The 18,778-nt window shown below is 42.8% G+C and overlaps 1 protein-coding gene across 3 annotated transcripts in view; it reads right to left on the bottom strand.

Annotated features, from left to right (window-relative positions):
* Window positions 1–18,778, bottom strand: part of STK39 (serine/threonine kinase 39) — a 531,280-nt gene that overhangs the window by 368,122 nt on the left and 144,380 nt on the right. For all 3 annotated transcript variants that reach the window (XM_077447911.1, XM_077447912.1, XM_077447913.1), the window contains 4 exons: window positions 17,822–17,923; window positions 12,603–12,736; window positions 11,121–11,169; window positions 3,645–3,710 (listed from right to left, as the gene is read on the bottom strand). In XM_077447911.1, coding sequence (XP_077304037.1) covers window positions 3,645–3,710; window positions 11,121–11,169; window positions 12,603–12,736; window positions 17,822–17,923 — 351 coding nt within the window. The remainder of the gene's footprint in view (window positions 1–3,644; window positions 3,711–11,120; window positions 11,170–12,602; window positions 12,737–17,821; window positions 17,924–18,778) is intronic.

The following is an 18,778-nucleotide window of genomic DNA, read 5'->3' as shown; positions in this document are numbered from 1 at the left end:
GATTTTTACTGAATCAGCTAAAATGTGAGCTATGGGTGGGTGGCCCTGTCAGCATCACCAAATTCAACAAAAGTCAATTTAAAAATCAATTGAGGCAGATGTAAAATTAGTCAAACTACAACTGAGCTAGATGAAACATTATTGGTTGAACAGTGCCTGTATATCAGATGCAGTCCCTGTTCAGGTACTCAGACAGCTGCAGGTATAGTGGTTGCAGAATATAAGATCTAGCAGAGGAAATTCCATCATCCAAGCTGTTTAGCATGGGTGGAGGAATAAAAGGATATTTGAATTTTTTTAGTTTGGCTCACGGTCTGAATGAGAGAAATCTAAATGTATATGGCTAACCCTAGACGCATTGCACTTTATAATAAGCTCTTAGTAACAGAGCTGAGAGCTGATCTGACAAACCTCCCTTGCTTTTATAGGATTAAGCCAGCAATAGATGGAGCAATTTTCTTTCCTGCAACCAGGGGTTACAGAAAAGAAAAGCGCTTGATTCCCCTGATTATGTTGATGGTGGGAATCCCTCCCACTGAGCCATTGTGTTCTCCTAGCATGGCATGGGGGGGGGGGGGGATAGAGTTGAGCCATACCTGCCAGAAGAACAGTGATTACTGCTAGTGGCTATAATAGCTGCTAGCATAAAATCCAACAGGCTGGTTGTACCCAAGTTGATCTTACATTCAGCCTGCCCAAACATGGTTCGAATCTCAGGAGGTCCCTGCTAAACCAGCCAAGATGTGTACCGTCTATGGAAGGCTTTACCCTGTAAAACTGCTGTAACTGGAAAGTGGAGATAAGACTATGAAAAAAGAAGGGGTATGTTAGAATGGATTACAGAGAGCAACCAGTCTAACACAGGTGCCTAATGATACAGTCTTATATAGATATTCTGAAAATCTGATATAACATGAAAGTAAGTATGTCTACATTACAGTATGACTGTGCAGTCCAACCAGATTTAAGCTGGGTAAACATAAATTGAAAAATGGGACTGGCCAAATTCTGATCTATATGTAACCCTCCTGCTTTGACAAAAGCTGAACGTTAGACTGCTGGAAAAACTCCTTTGCCCAGTGGCTTGCAGCCAATTGGCTGCAGTGGTGATTAGTGTATACTTACACTATCCTAGGGTGCTCCATTATGCAAATCTTTTGTGGTTGAGGTTGGACTCATAGCCCTCCTGTGCCTCACTACTGGCCCATAACCAATATAGGCTACCTCATTGCCAATAGCTTGGCGAGGGGGGCAAAAGGACAGAGCTCAACCACAGCAAATAGATGAGATTTATATCATACAGCACCCTGGTTTATGGGGCTCAAAGGGTGAACAAGTTTAAATGCAAGCATCTCTGGTTCTATAATCCCTGTATGCATTTCAAGGTTTCATTTCCATTTTAAATGTTGTGTCATTGTCAACTATGTAATTTTCTATACAGACCAGACCACATTTTCATTAAAGTTTTTTTCCATTTAAAAATGACTAATGACCCAAAGAAAGTGAATATGAGAAATTTAATCTGAAGTGAACCCTGGCTTGATCCTTCAAGAGATTTAAGAATGCAAGCATTTTAACATAAAAAAAGCCCGGCAAAAACATTTGGTATTCGAAAAGAACAAATGACACAATCAGCACCATTGTCTGGAAAAGGTGCTCTGATTCTTCTAGGCACAAAGAAATTTACATATTGGATGGCACTCAGACACAGCAATATGGTGACAATGACGATAATGAGTTTTGAAGGGAGACACATGGCTCTGGGCAATGGAAAGCATTAACCTACATCACATACAGCAGATTGGAAACTGGTTTCCGTTTTTTTTCTAGAGCAAAACAGAAATGGATATTAAGCAGAAAAGAATATCTGTGTATCCTCAACAGCCTGCCAGGGCATTTCTGAAATCTCATCTCTCTGGGTTTAGTGCAAATGGGTCGCTCTTTAATAAAAAGTAAGGGGGGAAAAAAAACAGTTCAGTGGAATGCAATGATCCATAATGAACGCTAGGCATATGGGGGCAGCAAGGCTAGTTTTTTTTTTTTAAAGAAAGTGAGGCCCTGGGCAGAATTCTTGGTGCTGCCGCAACAATATTAAGTTAGAGAGCATGTGCAACACACCAAAAGCCACAGCAAAAGAGAAAGCGAGAGGGGAGCTCATTGATTAAAACTTAAGAGAAAATTAGAACAATACTGGAGATGCTGTCAATAACAACCAGTGAGGTTAGACCTTCTAATTTATAAATCAAATCAATTAATCAAATTCGGATTGGTCACTATGAGCAAAAACTACATTTTGTTATTTTCTTCTCTTCGATTCTAAAGCTAAACTCCAGCAAACAGCTACATACACAGTTGAAATACATATAGGGAGCTGTTTAACCTGCCACAGGATTTGTATTTCTGTCCATCCAGTCTGTTTGACTGGCACAGCCCTGGCACACAACACAGCTATGTATGGCAGGGCAGAATACCCAACAGGTCTCTTTCCCACCCCAGCCTGTGACTGGACAGTGAACAGAGAAGGAGCATGCCGATGAGCTCATCTCTCAGACACTGTACTCTCTCCTCCTCTAAACATGCTCCTTGGTAACACTGCGGCACAACCAATTGGCTCCTTGTGCTGCCTCTTACTCTTCTTACTCTGTTACTCTGAACTGGGCTATACAGAAACTGTCAGAGGCTGGTACCAGGTAGAATTCAGGTACTTACACTGCTTGCATTAAAACAACTATGTTTAATAATGTGCTCTTGAATAGAGAGCTGCATTCATTGTTTCTTATATCTGCCTGGAGTTCAGTTTTGATAAATAATCCATGAATAAAGAGAAAGAGGAGTGAGAGAAAAGAGTGAAAGTTTGAAAAACAAATATGAGCTAAAGAAATACAACTAATTGAACAGGGAAGAGTCCTGGAAGTCGCACATCACTGCAAAATCTGTAAGAAGTTATATGACAGCCTCAGCCTGGGCTCTAATATATATATATATATATATAAAATGTAAGAAAGGAGGTTAAACCAGGTATCACATTATCACAAGGGGGACGTTTTGTCACACTAACAACATGTGTTCTTAAAGTGATATTGCCCCCATAACATTGTCACAACCAATAGTCATTGCCTGTCCTGAAGTAGTACTCCAGAAAAAAAACTTTTCTGGGCAGACAGATTACACTTACAGTATGCAGGAGACCTGCATGAATGACATCAGCAATCTGCAGACTCCTATAACAAAAGATAGTAAATCTGGAATTTTACTTCTGGACATGAAACTTCTAATGCACAACTTGGCTAGCCAACAACCCCCTTTATTTCCAATATTTCAAGTGACATAATTTTTTTTTCTCCATCTACTACCTTAATCCAAGAACCTATCTAATGCTCAAATTCTGTCAAACAGGGACAGCCGCACTAGGATCTAAATTTGCCCGGCCCCCTTTGAACTGGCCGACTTATGTCTATGGCCAGCTTTATTTGTTGGTTTGTTTGTTTTTTCCTTGAAGACGGGTGCTCTTCAGAACCCTCTGAATTTGTGGATATATATATATATATGTAAGCTATAAAGGACAACTTGTTAAACCTTGACATGCACAGTGCAGTAGAATTGTGGAGCACAAGACCAAACCTTCATAGGATGCAGTACCTTACCTTCTTCCCTCTCTGAGAAATATTTGGTGTTCTGGTAAGGAGTTTTTCTATTAGATATTCTCTATTCTGTTAGTGAATAAAGAAGAAAAAGAAGTCAAATTTATATTAACAACCAGACATTTTTCAATGATAAAGACTACAAGCAAAACTGTGGAGGGCCTTTATGGTAGAGCTGAATAGCTGATAAATGCACATTCAACCTTTCTAGCACTGACCTAATGCCCCATCCAGCAAGAACCCTCTCCCATCAGCCGTGCTTAAAGCGGAAGTAAACCCATCCATTTACCAGTTTCAAAAAACGCTTAAATTTCCAGCATGTGCCGGAAATGTAACACTCCCATTGGTTGTGCTCTCAACCAAACTGTCAAACATCCAATGGCTGGTGTCATAACTGATCACATGTGCAGCATCATGGCAGTTGTAGATTAAACGAACAGAGGCAAAGATGGCAGCTGCCTTGGCTTACAAACAATAGGGGGGGGGGGGTATTTACATTTCAAACCTGACATCTACATGCAGAAATCATACAGCACTAGTGAAAAAGCATGAGCATTTATACAATACACCAACAAAAACACTTACAACCCAGCTTCAACCAGAAGTATAGGTAGATTGTGAAAATGTAAATAAACTCCATCTAAATTTACTACTTTAGGGCTGAATTACTGAAACTGGAGAGCACAAAATCTGGTCCAGCTCTGCATAGAAACCAATCGCCTTCCAGGTTTTATTGTCAAAGCTTAAAGGATAAGTTCACCTTTTGTAATATGTTACATTACATCCATATTAAGGGTTTAACATGTAACATATTACAAATGAACCGGCCCCCATACCATACCCGCCGATCCCCCAGTGGATCTTCTTTCCCACTCACTGTCACAATCTAAAGAAAACATGGACGTGCGGGGCTCCGCCTACCTGGCCGCATCATTTATTCACAGTGTTTTGTGAATTAATGGACTACAACTACTGACAGCCTTTCAAGGTACAAAAAAGGGGCCAACGTATGTCAAACAAATATAAAGAGATTTCCAATCTCAAACTTACCAACCAGTCAGCGACTAACCGAATTGACCTGTCTAACAATATGCGTTAAGAACAGGGGTTTAGTTTCACACATTTGCAAATAAATGCGTAACCTACAGGCCCTGCCTGAAATCCCTAACTACTGAAAGTCTCCATCTTGGAAGCACATGCATTTATAATGGATAGATAGGGGACAGGTGAGCCTGGAAGGAGCCACCCCTCCTTAAAAGTACAGAGTCACACTGAAAACCCAGCACATAGCCATATGGCAGCAAGGGCATCAGTGGGTAGCCTGACCAATATATTCAAGATACAAAAAAGTGGGCACTGCCCCAGTTTAGTTGCACACATTTGCAAATAGATGCCCTTCCAGTGCTCCTTGCTACAAGGACCAGTTATAGGTGGGGGCAGTGCCCACTTTTTTGCACCTTGAATATATTGGTCAGGCAACACACTGATGCCCTTGCTGCCATAGTGATATGTGCTGGGTGTTCAGTGTGACCCTGTACCTTTAACCACTTTCAGACCGGACCATTTTGCTGGTAAATGACCAGAGGTCTTTTTACACTTTGGCACTGCGCTGCTTTAACTGGTAATTGCGCGGTCATGCAATGTTGTACCCAAACAAAATTTGCGTCCTTTTCTTCCCACAAATAGAGCTTTCTTTTGATGGTATTTGATTGCCTCTGCGATTTTTATTTTTTGCGATATAAACGTAAAAAGACCGCAAATTTTGAAAAAAAATGATATTTTCTACTTTTTGTTATTAGAAAAATCCAATAAACTCAATTTTAGTCATACATTTAGGACAAAATGTATTCAGCCACATGTCTTTGGTAAAAAAAAAGTCAATAATTGTATATTTATTGGTTTGCGCAAAAGTTGTCACATCTACAAACTAAGGTACGTTTTCTGGAATTTACGCAGCTTTTAGTTTACGACTGCCTATCTCATTTCTTGAGGTGCTAAAATGACAGGGCAGTACAAAACCCCCCCAAATGACCCCATTTTGGAAAGTAGACCCCCTAAGGAAATTGATAAGAGGCATGTTGAGCCCATTGAATATTTTATTTTTTTGCCTCAAGCGATTGAATAATGACAAAAAAAAAATTTTTTTTTTTTTTTTACACAAAGTTGTCACTAAATGATATATTGCTCACACATGCTATGGGCGTATGTGAAATGACACCCCAAAATAAATTCTGCTGCTTCTCCTGAGTACGGGGATACCACATATGTGGGACTTTTTGGGAGCCTAGCCGCGTACAGGGCCCCGAAAACCAAGCACCGCCTTCAGGCTTTCTAAGGGCGTCAATTTTTGATTTCACGCCTCACTACCTATTACAGTTTTGAAGGCCATAAAATGCCAAGATGGCACAAAACCCCCACAAATGACCCCATTTTAGAAAGTAGACACCCCAAGCTATTTGCTGAGAGGCATGTTGAGTCCATGGAATATTTTATATTTTGCCACAAGTTGCGGGAAAATTACAAACTTTTTTTTTTTTTTTTTTTTTTTCACAAAGTTGTCACTAAATGATATATTGCTCATGCATGCCATGGGCATATGTGAAATGACACCCCAAAATAAATTCTGCTGCTTCTCCTGAGTACGGGGATACCACATATGTGGGACTTTTTGGGAGCCTAGCCGCGTACGGGGCCCCGAAAACCAAGCACCGCCTTCAGGCTTTCTAAGGGCGTAATTTTTTGAGTTCACTTCTCACTACCTATTACAGTTTTGAAGGCCATAAAATGCCAAGATGGCACAAAACCCCCACAAATGACCCCATTTTAGAAAGTAGACACCCCAAGCTATTTGCTGAGAGGCATGTTGAGTCCATGGAATATTTTATATTTTGCCACAAGTTGCGGGAAAATTACAAACTTTTTTTTTTTTTCACAAAGTTGTCACTAAATGATATATTGCTCACGCATGCCATGGGCATATGTGAAATGACACCCCAAAATAAATTCTGCTGCTTCTCCTGAGTACGGGGATACCACATATGTGGGACTTTTTGGGAGCCTAGCCGCGTACGGGGCCCCAAAAACCAAGCACCGCCTTCAGGCTTTCTAAGGGCGTTACAGTTTTGAAGGCCATAAAATGCCAAGATGGCACAAACCCCCCCCCCCCCAAATGACCCCATTTTAGAAAGTAGACACCCCTAAATTTAGGGGTACACTAGTGAGACTAGGTAATAAATGGCGGGTGCCCTGAAACTATAAAAAAATAACTAACCAACCAGCGTCACCTGTAACAGTTATATGGTGATCACTGGTGAAAGGGTTAACTAGGGGGCAATCAGGGGGCTTTATGCGGTAGTATATGGGGGTCCCTGGCGCTATAAAAAGCTGCGGCGAACCTAAATACCTACCTGCCTAACTAGCGTCACCTGTGACACTAATACAGCGATCAGAAAAACGATCGCTTATTAGGCTGGGTTCACACTGGAGCGATGCGGGAACGCCACGAATGCGCGGCGGGTTCCCGCATCGCATGCCTCCCGGCGGCAGTTCACACTGCCCTATGCGAACTGCTGGGAGTGTCAGTGAAATGTTAATGACACCCCCAGATCAGTTCGCATATCGCAGTGCGATCTGCAAACTTGGATCGCATGGTGTGAACACCCATGCGATCCGATTCTGCTGCGGACCAAAAAAAGGGTCCCGTGCGAGTTTGCGGCGGGTGCGACACGAATTCAGCCATACTATCTGTATAGCTGAACTCGAATCGCACAGAGATCGGATGTGATTTGCACTGCAGTGCGGTGCGAATCACATCCGTTCTCATAAACCGCTGCAATGTGAACCCAGCCTTAGTGACACTGGCGACGGGGGGTGATCACGGGGTTAAACCTTTATTGGGGGGGTTAGGGGGGTACCTTAGAACTAAAGGGGGCTAACCCTAACTGCCCTAACAGTTATTAGTCACAAATGACACCTGCCGGGTGATCAGGGGGTTAAACCTTTATTAGGTAATAAATGGCGGGTGCCCTGAAACTATAAAAAAATAACTAACCAACCAGCGTCACCTGTAACAGTTATATGGTGATCACTGGTGAAAGGGTTAACTAGGGGGCAATCAGGGGGCTTTATGCGGTAGTATATGGGGGTCCCTAGCGCTATAAAAAGCTGCGGCGAACCTAAATACCTACCTGCCTAACTAGCGTCACCTGTGACACTAATACGGCGATCAGAAAAATGATCGCTTATTAGGCTGGGTTCACACTGGAGCGATGCGGAAACGCCGCGAATCCGCGGCGGGTTCCCGCATCGCATGCCTCCCGGCGGCAGTTCACACTGCCCTATGCGAACTGCTGGGAGTGTCAGTGAAATGTTACTGACACCCCCAGATCAGTTCGCATATCGCAGTGCGATCTGCAAACTCGGATCGCATGGTGTGAACACCCATGCGATCCGATTCTGCTGCGGGCCAAAAAAAGGGTCCCGTGCGAATTTGCGGCGGGTGCGGCGGGTGTGGCGGGTGCGGCGGGTGCGGCGAATGGCTGAACTCGAATCGCACAGAGATCGGATGTGATTTGCACTGCAGTGCGGTGCGAATCACATTCGTTCTCATAAACCGCTGCAATGTGAACCCAGCCTTAGTGACACTGGCGACGGGGGGTGATCACGGGGTTAAACCTTTATTGGGGGGGTTAGGGGGGTACATTAGAACTAAAGGGGGCTAACCCTAACTGCCCTAACAGTTATTACAGTCACAAATGACACCAATGCAAAAAAAAAAAAAATGACATTGGTGTCACTGTGACTGGGGGGCAGGGGTAATTGGGGGGGTGATCGGGGGGTAAAGGGGGGGTGTGAGTGTGCCTGGCATGTTCTACTGTGTGTGGGATGTGTTGGTGCAACTCACTGATCCGCTCTCCTCCGTGTCGGAACGAAAAATACCGACACGGAGGAGAGAATACATCACTTCCTCTCCTGTGTTTACATTACAGGAGAGGAAGTGATGTCACCGGGGATTTCCATTCGTCGGGAGCGATCGCGAGGGGGTGGCCATGAATGAATGGCCGTCCCCTCGTCCGGGATCGCTCCCGAACGAAAACCGACCGAAAACCGACCCGACCCGCGGGAGGCAAAGGACGTACATATATGTGCTTATGCCTGCCCGTGCCATTCTGATGACGTACATCGGCGTGAGGCGGTCGGCAAGTGGTTAAGGAGGGGTGGCTCCTTCCAGGCTCACCTGTCCCCTACCTATCAATTATAAATGCATGTGGTTCTAAGATGGAGACTTTCAGTAGTTAGGGACTGCAGGAAACAGGGTGCCTTGGTGTTGCCTGTAGCAAATGTGTGCATCTAAACCCCTGTTCTTAACGCATATTGTTAGACAGGTCGATTTGGTTGATCGCTGGCTGGTTGGTTTGAGTTTGGAAATCTCTTTATATTTGTTTGACATAACGACAGCCTTTACAGTTGTTGTCTTGTAGTCCTCAAAGAACTAACACAGTCCTGTTGAGCACTGTGGTAGTTCATTGATTTGTCCTGTCAGTGTAAAACTGGCTGCTCGCATGATGTATGGACGGACAGCTTATACTTAAGCCTCGTACACACGATCGGATTTTCCGCAGGCAAAACCTCTGACTTTTGTCCAAAGGTGTGTGCCTGGATTTTGTCGATTATACAGAAAAAGAGGAAGTTCTATTGTCAGGCACCACCCTGTATGCTCCTTCTGCTAATTTTGTGTTAGTAGAAGTTTGGTAAGTGTTGATTTGCGCTTCCCATTTCGCACTTTTCAGTTCGTTTCTAAACAGCCATTTGTCAACCAGCCATGTTTCAAAATCAGAGGAGATAACGTGTTATTTATTATTGGCCTTGGAGTTATTTCTTTGACCCAAGTCCAGAGCCTATAAACAAAAAATAGCAACAATTTTGAAAAAAAATCATTATTTTTTAAATTTTGCTATAATAAATATCCCCCAAAAAAATATAACAAAACATTTTTTTCCTGAATTTAGGCTGATACGTATTCTTCTACATATTTTTTGGGGAAAAAAAATCACAATAATCGTTTATTGATTACTTTGCGCAAAATTTATAGCGTTTACAAAATAGGGGATAGTTTTATGGCATTTTTATTAATATTTTTTTTTTACTAGTATTGGCAGCGATCAGCGATTTTTATCATGACTGCGACATTATGGCGGACACATCGGACATTTTTGACACATTTTTGGGACCATTGTCATTTATACAGCAATCAGTGCTATACAAATGCACCGATTCCTGTGTAAATTACACTGGCAGTGAAGGGGTTAACCACTAGGTGGCAGTGTAGGGGTTAAGTATGTCCTGGGGAGTGTTTCTAACTGTGGGGGGGGGGGGGCGTAGCTATGTGTGACACGTCACTGATCTCTGCTCCCGATAACAGGGAGCAGAGATCAGTGACACTGTCACTAGGCAGAACGGGAGATGCTTGTTTTCATTAGCATCTCCCTGTTCTTCCTCCCCACATCGATCGAGTCCCCAGGACCCGCGACCCGACTCACGGAGGTCCTGGCCGGTGCACGCGATGGCACGGCGGCAAATTTAAAGGGACATACAGGTACACCCATTTGCCCAGCCGTGTCATTCTGCCGACGTACATGGGCGTGCGCTGCTCGGGTACCAGTTAACAGGGGTGTGTAGACTTTTTATATCCATTGTACATGCCATTGCACATGTCCTGCAATTTGGGGTCTTACAAGTGGGATCCTGAGTCGCACAAGTGTGAAAGGAGCCTTAGAAGTGTCCAGTTGTAGGCAGATCTGGAGCTTCACAAGGCGAGCAAAAATCACGCTCTTCGCCCACCAGAATGGTGACTAGAACACATGTTCTTTTAATGGATGTCTTGAATTCATTATTTTGTAGGCTGACAGGGTCACTTTAAAGCAGAACTAGACTTTAATCCTTCAGCACAGGTCAGTAGTGATTATACACAGTGGGTATTTTGCAGCACCTCAGGAGGTGTGTTACTAACCAGATCACCAGGTCAAAACAGAAGGAAAACTCTTAAAGAAAAACAAATGCAGCCACCACAGCTAATGATTCGTAAGCTGCAATATATTACATCATTCGTTTTGGGTTTAATACCGCTTTAAGACTGAACATGTGTCAACAATCCATGCAACATGCTGGCCCACAAACCCTAGTTCACACTGGTGTGATTTGTCATGACAGGTCCAAATGGCATGACAAGTTGCATCATATTGTCAGCAATGGTACCATTCAAATTGCCGCGACTGATGTCACAGCGACTTTGAAAAAGGTTTGTGCACTACTTTTTGCCGATTTCATTGCGACTTTGCATAGACTTCTGTTAAATGAAGTCACAAGCCGCAATAAATTCAGGAGGTGCAAGTCGCACTGAACTGTTCAAAGCTGCACCATTGTCAACCAGGTGTAAAACTTGTGCAGTAAGTGACAGAGGGAAATAAAAGAGAATCGTACCTTAGCTTTTTGGAAGAATTTACATTTCAGAAGTTCAGCTGCTGTTGGCCTGTTAAAAGATAAATAAAAAAAGGGTTTTAACCAATCCTAAAAATAAATTTTACAAAATGCAATCGATAAGAAATTGTTTGGACTTTTGCAATCCTCAGCACAGCTGCAGTTGTCTAGGTAATGTAAGAAATTTGACTTTTCATATTCAAACAGGGCTGAAGGGACTTTTTTGTTATAAAGTTTGGTTCATGGCAATAAAAAGAGAGTAAAAATACAAAAAAAAAACTTTACAGCTATGAGCAGCTTCTAATAGGAGTTAAAGAGGAAGTAAACTCTCCCACTCTGATGCTTATTTTCATTTAGTCCATTATAATAAGTAATTATCAGACTATAGCCACTGTAATCCAGCTCAAATCGCATATTACTTACTGTTTAAAGAAACTTAAAAAAACTTGTTTCCAGGGGTAAGACAGCACCATCTTAAATATTGTTTTCTGAGTCCACAGTAAAGTGTATTTCCACCCTTACATTGAGCAATTCCTGTGCTGTTAACCAAGCCTCCTTCTCAATCCAACATTTCTATGGCAACCCTGCTTCCCTGTCATAGCTGACTTGTTTTATTTCATAGTATTTACTTGTGCCGATTATCTAGTGTTTGCCTGTGTGAGTCTTATCAGCTTCAGCTGATAAGTTTGCAGTAATGCTGTCCGATGGTCAGGTTTACACTGCATGTGATGTCACATGGTCACATGGTCCCATGGTGTTTAGGAGGAAGCTCGGTGTGATCATGACGTCTCCTGGGATTTCAGTGGTCCTGATAATAGACGAATACATAGAGTGTGCCGTGAATCATGGGAGGTCTGGGCATGCTCAGTGATGTCATTCTAAAGAACAAAAAGGATTACAACAATACTAAGCAAGTAAGGAGATATCTTCAAGCAGTGTTCATTAGGGTTTTTTATGCTGATTTACATGGGACAAAGTTGTGGGGGAAAGTTTATAACCACTCTAATGCTCAGGGGTAATATTATAGGTATGTTGTGTGTGCAGTGCTACTGTATACAGTAGTAGTAAAAACTTTTTACAAGCCAGTTCCACTGGATTTCTGAGTGCTGTGATTGGACACAGGCTTTTTGTGAATGGACATGGAGTAAGGAAGGGGAATGGTGTGACCCGAGTCCTTCACTGCCATTAACCGTTGCTCTCATACCCGCAGCACCTAGAAATCCAGTAGTATTCCTGCATAGCTGGTGTAGGATTTACTATAACATGTTTTCCAGGAGTTGGTCTTTAATCATAGATCTTCCTAATAATTTTGATTTAATTTGCTATGTGCTGGAAAGATCAAATGTCGGTGTGTCCAACTTAGTATCCCTACATTAGTCTGGCAGAGAATGCTGGGCCTTCCCAGAGGGCTGTATGCTCTCCACGGGTTCTCTTTAGGAATCATTAGGTATCAACAGATCTCTGGGATATAAATCAGCCACTTACCTCTTTGATGGGTCTTTCTGTAGACACAATGAAATTAGCTTCCTAAAGGATTTCCCATATCTTCTTGTCATTTCTTTATCTTCTACTCCAGTTTCTAAAGTTGGGGGATCGTTTTGCAAGGTGAGCATTAACACCTAGATAATACAAGATAAAGTGTAAGAGCAAAATTCTATATGTGTTCTATACCAATCAGGAGAACAAATACATACAAATACAGTATATATACATACTACATAATAAGCAGGGATTTTTTATTGAAACAATAGATGCTGGAACTTAACCACGACCCCCCAAAACCCCTCCCCCCACACACACCCTCCAAATCACATCAAATAGTGGGTGTGGTCATATTTCACAAACAGTAGAAGGGTCTTCACTTACACATACAGAGTGCAGAGTTCATGGGGGTTACACACAGAGTGCAGAGCTGTCACTTGTAAACACAGAAACCAGACTTCTTTGTTTACAAGTGATTGTGATGAGCAGGCACCAAAGGGTCTGAGCCAGAAGTGGTGGAACTGAGTTCCACCAAGTTCCCCCTGAAAAAGAGCCCTGATAATAAGTACAGCTCAGTTGTACATCTTAAAAAAAAAAATAGGAATTGTTTCTTAACACCCCCCCAGTTGAAAAACTCACATTCCCATTTGGAATCTGCAGAAAAAGACCACAAACTTGTGTGAGAGAAGCCATTTCTGTACAGAGGTCGGACATGTCCTCTGCTTTGTCATAACTAGGCCTCATGCACACAGGGCGTTTTTACAGCTGCTTTTAGCAGAGGTAGACATTTTTGTTTGCAGCTTAAAAACGCCTCTCCATGTTATTCTATGTGTCCATGCACACACAGACTTTTAGGAGCTGTAAGTGGCATAGGCATTTTCAAGCTGTAAAAATAAAAAAATAAAAACAGAGTTCTGAGGACCAGCGTTAGAGCTGTAAAAATGTCTGACACTGGTAAAAGCTGCTAAATGCGGCTTAACAATGGACACAGCCGCGTTAAACCTCGTCAATTGTTTGTTTTTTTCTTTTTACATGTTCCCTCTGAGAGCCCAGTGATTTGAATAGAAGGCGCACCACAAGTCAGGTCATAAAGATCCGACTTGCGGTGTGGTTTGTCCGCTGAGGATCTTGAAGGGAACCCTCGCCAAAATGAAAAAAAAAATGGCGTGGGGTTCCCACTCAAGAACATACCAGAGCGAAGGGTTTTTAAGGGGAACCCCCATGCCTAAAAAGCGTGGCGTCTCCCCCAAAATCCATACCAGACCCTTATCCGAGCACGCAGCCTGGCAGGTCAGCACCTGGACCATGCCAGGCCATATGTCCTCAACATGGGGAGGGGGGATGTGGGTGCCCTACGCCCCCCACCCCAAAGCAGCTTGTGTTGATGGAGAAAAGGGCCTCTTCCTGACAAGCCTGGCTGGTGGTTGTTGGGGTCTGCAGGTGGAGGGCTTATCGGAATCTGGAAGACCCTTTTAACAAGAGGACCCCCAGATTCCTGCCCCCCCCCCACCCTATGTGAATGAGTACGGGGTACCTTGTACCCCTACCCATTCATCCAAAAAACAGTATCAAAAATAAAAACAGTATCAAAAATAAAAACAGTAGACGGGTTTTTGACAAAGTCATTTATTAAAGCAGCTCTCTTCTCCTTCCGATATCTTCTCCCCTCGGCGATGTCTTCATCCTCTGGTTCTTATTCTCTCTCCCCTGATGTATTCTCCCGCAACTTCTATTCAAATCAATTGGCTCTCATAGGGAACCATTGATTTTGAATAGAGACAGAGAAATGCTGCTAAAAGCCAGCGTAGCTAAACGTGCATTAATTCCCATGCAAAAATCTACTAAAAGCACGTTTTTGCAGCGGCTTTTTCCTGGCGTTGGTAGTGGCTTTGCAGCTCGTTTTTTTCTAACACCCTGTGTTCATGAGGCCTTACGGTGCTGCAATCATCAGGAACATGAGTTCATTGTATATTCATTGCTGAATATAACAACTGAAATGTCTTCAGCTGCAGCCTAAAAATTTGAAATTTGGAAACAAAGCCAACAGTAAGGTATTCACTTAAAAAAAAAAAAATTGCTAAAGGGTAAAATCCATAAACTAGCAGCTAGCACACCATTAGATAAAAAATAGGAATATCCAATATAGGGTTGCCCAGATGGCATTTTTTTACTGGTGAGTAAGAGTACCGATACTTTTGGTCAAGTACACACTGAAACCGAGCACCGATACCTTTGCAGTGCGATTTGAACCCATACAAAATGCATTGGCTTAAATCACACTGCAAACAATCTCATGCAATTTGAACGGGAATGTGGTTCGATTCGCACAGGAGTGATGCGGATTCCCCACATTGCTCCTGTGTGAACCCAGGCTTAAGTCACTCAAATAAAACCAAACTTACGTGCAACAAAAAATAAATAAATAAATAAATATCAGTCCAGTATGTGTTTCTATAGAAGAATGTCCATGCTAACAATGGAACTCCAACATGAATTGTAAAAGCAATATAGTATAAAAAAAACTTCTCCAGGTGACAAAAACAACACACTCAGTGCTCCTACACCAGTGCCCAGGTCAGAGGCTTACCGAAACAGTACGACCCTCCAAGTGAGAAGTCATATAGTTACATAGTTACATAGTAGGTGAGGTTAAAAAAAGACAAGTCCATCAAGTCCAACCTATGTGTGTGATTAGTCTTACATTGTATATCCCCGTATGTTGCTGTCGTTCAGGTGCTTATCTAATGGTTTTTTTAAACTATCGATGCTCCCCGCTGAGACCACCTCCTGTGGAAGGGAATTCCATATCCTTGCCGCTCTTAAAAGTGATTGACTCATAATCCAAACTTTTGTAGATGTAAGCCTGTAAGCAGATTGCCCGTTTCTGATGTCTTCCCACATCCCTACTATAAAACACTGGGTAGATCATGTTAATTCTATTTTGTTACGGGAAAAACTGACCTACCAACACAGAAATTCTCATCGCATATTCCTCTCCATATGGCAGGCATGGCTTGAAAATCCCGGCGTCGCGCCCCTTAACTAATTATGGATCAGCTGCTGCAGGTGTGAAGGGTTGCTTAGTCTTCGGCGCACTCCACCTGTTTGGAGTCCGATCCAGCGCAGGATGTTGAAATGGACGGCTCAAGTTACTCATATGGCAATACCCCTTATAGGGCTTGCTCATGCTTCCTGATCCTTGGTTAGCAAAATAAAACGCTGTGGTTGGCCTGTTGGCCTGTTGGCCATCTTTCCAGGGTGTTTTTTGCCTTTCTTTATTGTGTGTTTTGGTCTTTCTTTCTCTTGTTGTGACTATATGCCACCATCATTTTTACCAGAATCTCTAGGGCTTTCTAGTTGCCCTTAATGTGATATGTAATTCTAGGGATGCACCCATACCCTTTTTTATCAGCGAGTACGAGTACCAATACTTTCGGTCAAGTACTTGCCAACACTGAGTACCGTCACTTTGCAGTGGGATTTGCATTTATACAAAATGAATAGGCACAAATCGCACTGCAAAGAATTGCATGCAATTTGAACAGGAATGCAGTGCGATTCCTGTCCAAATCGCATTCGGTTTCCCCCACCGCTCCTGTGTGCACCCAGGCTTATCATAGTGATTTTGAGCCTGAGTTCACATAGGAGCGGCACGGGAAACCTCCCTGCATGACGGGTTTCAATGAAGGTGTGGGTATCCATTTGGCTCAGTGCAGCTTTTCAGATAAGGTGTTTTGCAGAAAAAGTTCCCCCCAGCGGATAATGACCCCCGTGTACTGCGCAGGCGCAACACTTGTGCAGTAGGACCTACAACGGAGCCACCGAAAATAGCCGAAGCTGAACACCTGTGAGTCAGCTGTACACGGCGCCTGGGTGCCAACACTATTGTAAAAAAAACACTTTGTAACAGGGTCCCTCGCGGGCTTGCTTTGCTCGTCACACTTTGGGCACGGCCTCACTTCGCTCAGCATATTAATATTCTAACTCTATGTTCACTTGTATGGTGGGGCTTGAACCTGGACTTAGGGCAGAATGTTGTGCGCAGGCGCCGTGTAGAGCTGACGATCAGCTGTTCATCTTCAGAGACTTTCGGCGGCTCCGTAGTCGTATTTACTGCACAAGAGCAGCGCATGCGCAGTACAGGGGGGTCCTTATCCACCGGGGGAACTTTCTCGGAATGACACCGGTGGTGGGAACCGCTCAACAACTGTCAGACTTGCATTAGGAAGATCACCCTTGCCACTCCCATTAGTAGGCCTTATGTTTGCTGTAGGTGTATAGGGGTTGATTTACTAAACCTGCAGACTGCAAAATTAGGTGTAGCTCTGCATATAAACCAATCAGATTCCATTTTTTTTTTTTTTGTCAAAGCTTAATTAAATAAGCTGAAGTTAGAAGCTGATTGGCTATCATGCACAACTGCATCAAATTTTGCACTCTCCAGTTTTAGTACATCAACCCCATAGTTTGGGAAAAAATTATCACAATGTCTTAGACAACTGTTGTCCTATAAACGTTAATCAAAATGTTAACCTTGAATCCATTTTCTGTCAGGACAGTTTGAAAGCAAAACGTGATCATCATCATCATCTGCCGTGGTGTAATACAAACATTTCAGCCTCAGTACTTTAATAAATGAAGACTTATATAGCAGGGCTGATTTTTGATGCCAAAAACGGTCTGTAGTAACCAGATTGCACATTTCACTTTCACAGTACATGCTGAAGCCGGTGTGGTTACTATAAATACAGTTCAAGCTTTACTTTGCTGCAATGCCTAGTTCTAAAATGATATTTCCAGCTCTCAATAGACATTGAGGTATTAGCAATATGTACGCAAAACAAGGAATGCCATTTTCTCCTCCAGCTGGTTTCCCTCTTTGCTTAAGTGTTTTCACCGCTAATCACTTATGAAATCTTTTTTTTTTTTTTTCTCAATTAAAGTTGAAATCTTGAGTCCTAATGGGTCAGAAGTATACTTCCATCAGGAGGTCGCATATGTTTGTCGCAGTGGGGAAGACCGATGTACATTTATAAAAAATATGCGTCATGTAAATGTAGCTCTGCTAATACAGACCTTGGTTACTGCAGACCAGTTTAGGGAAGCGGATAGTGCAATGTGTTTTAGGACATCTGTGTGTGGACTGATTGTACTGAAAGTATGGTTCAGAAGATAATGGTTCAGAAGATCAATGTGCTGGATACTTCATAGTTTGCGCTTACCTTCATTGGAGGGTACTTGTGATAGGGAGCTGCACCCGTAGCTAGTTCAATTGTCGTTATTCCAAAGCTCCATATATCAGCTTTAAAGTCATAGCCTCGAACCTAAAGAGTCATTGATTACATGTACGGATTAATGTCAAATAGATTTTTTAGGAGATTCATGGATAAATACGTAACGGTTTCATAATATCATCAAAGAAAATTAAGTAAGAAACAACATGTATTGCAAGAAATCAAATGACTATATTCCCTTTAAGTGACCCTGTTGCTAAACAAAAAGTTTTAAATACTGGTTGCCTGTAAAGAATAGTTTAATCCCACCGGTCCCACCTATCTCTGCTCTCTTGAAGAGCTACTGCTGCCAAATTATCTTCTGCATCCAACACGTCACAGTTTCATTCCTTAGCCCTATACAGGCATACCCCACTTTTAAAGTGGTTGTAAACCCTTACAACACACTTTGACCTACAGGTAAGCCTAGATTAAGGCTTACCTGTAGGTCCAAGAAATATCTCCTAAACCTACACGGTTTAGGAGATATTTGCCGAAAGACAGGCACCGCTGTCTACGGCGCATGCCACGCATGGCGGCTCCCATGCGCATGCCTGGGAGTGACGTCATTGCGGCTTCGCCAAATGACAGCGGCGGAGCTGCGAGACCCACCAAGAAGATGGATGCGCCAGACTACATGGGACAGCAGTGACTTTGCTGGCTCCTGTGTCAGGTAAGTGACACATAATGGACTACTATGCGATGCATAGTATTCCATTATGCTTTACCTTTGCAGGGAATGAAAGAGGAAGTAAACTCATCAGGGTTTACTTCCTCTTTAAGTACACAATGGGGTTTATTTACTAAAGCTGGAAAGTGTAAAATAAGGCTCACTTCTGCACAGAAACCAATGAGTTTCAAGGTTTTATTACCAAAGCTTAATTGAACAAGCTAGGGTTAGAAGCT

The sequence above is a fragment of the Lithobates pipiens genome, unplaced genomic scaffold (genome assembly GCF_037356315.1).
Source record: "Lithobates pipiens isolate NorthernLeopardFrog02 unplaced genomic scaffold, aLitPip1_a1.2 Scaffold_22, whole genome shotgun sequence".
NCBI classification, from domain to species: Eukaryota; Metazoa; Chordata; class Amphibia; order Anura; family Ranidae; genus Lithobates; species Lithobates pipiens.
Note: the sequence above shows the minus strand (reverse complement) of the source record. Positions and strands in the feature narration are given on the sequence as shown.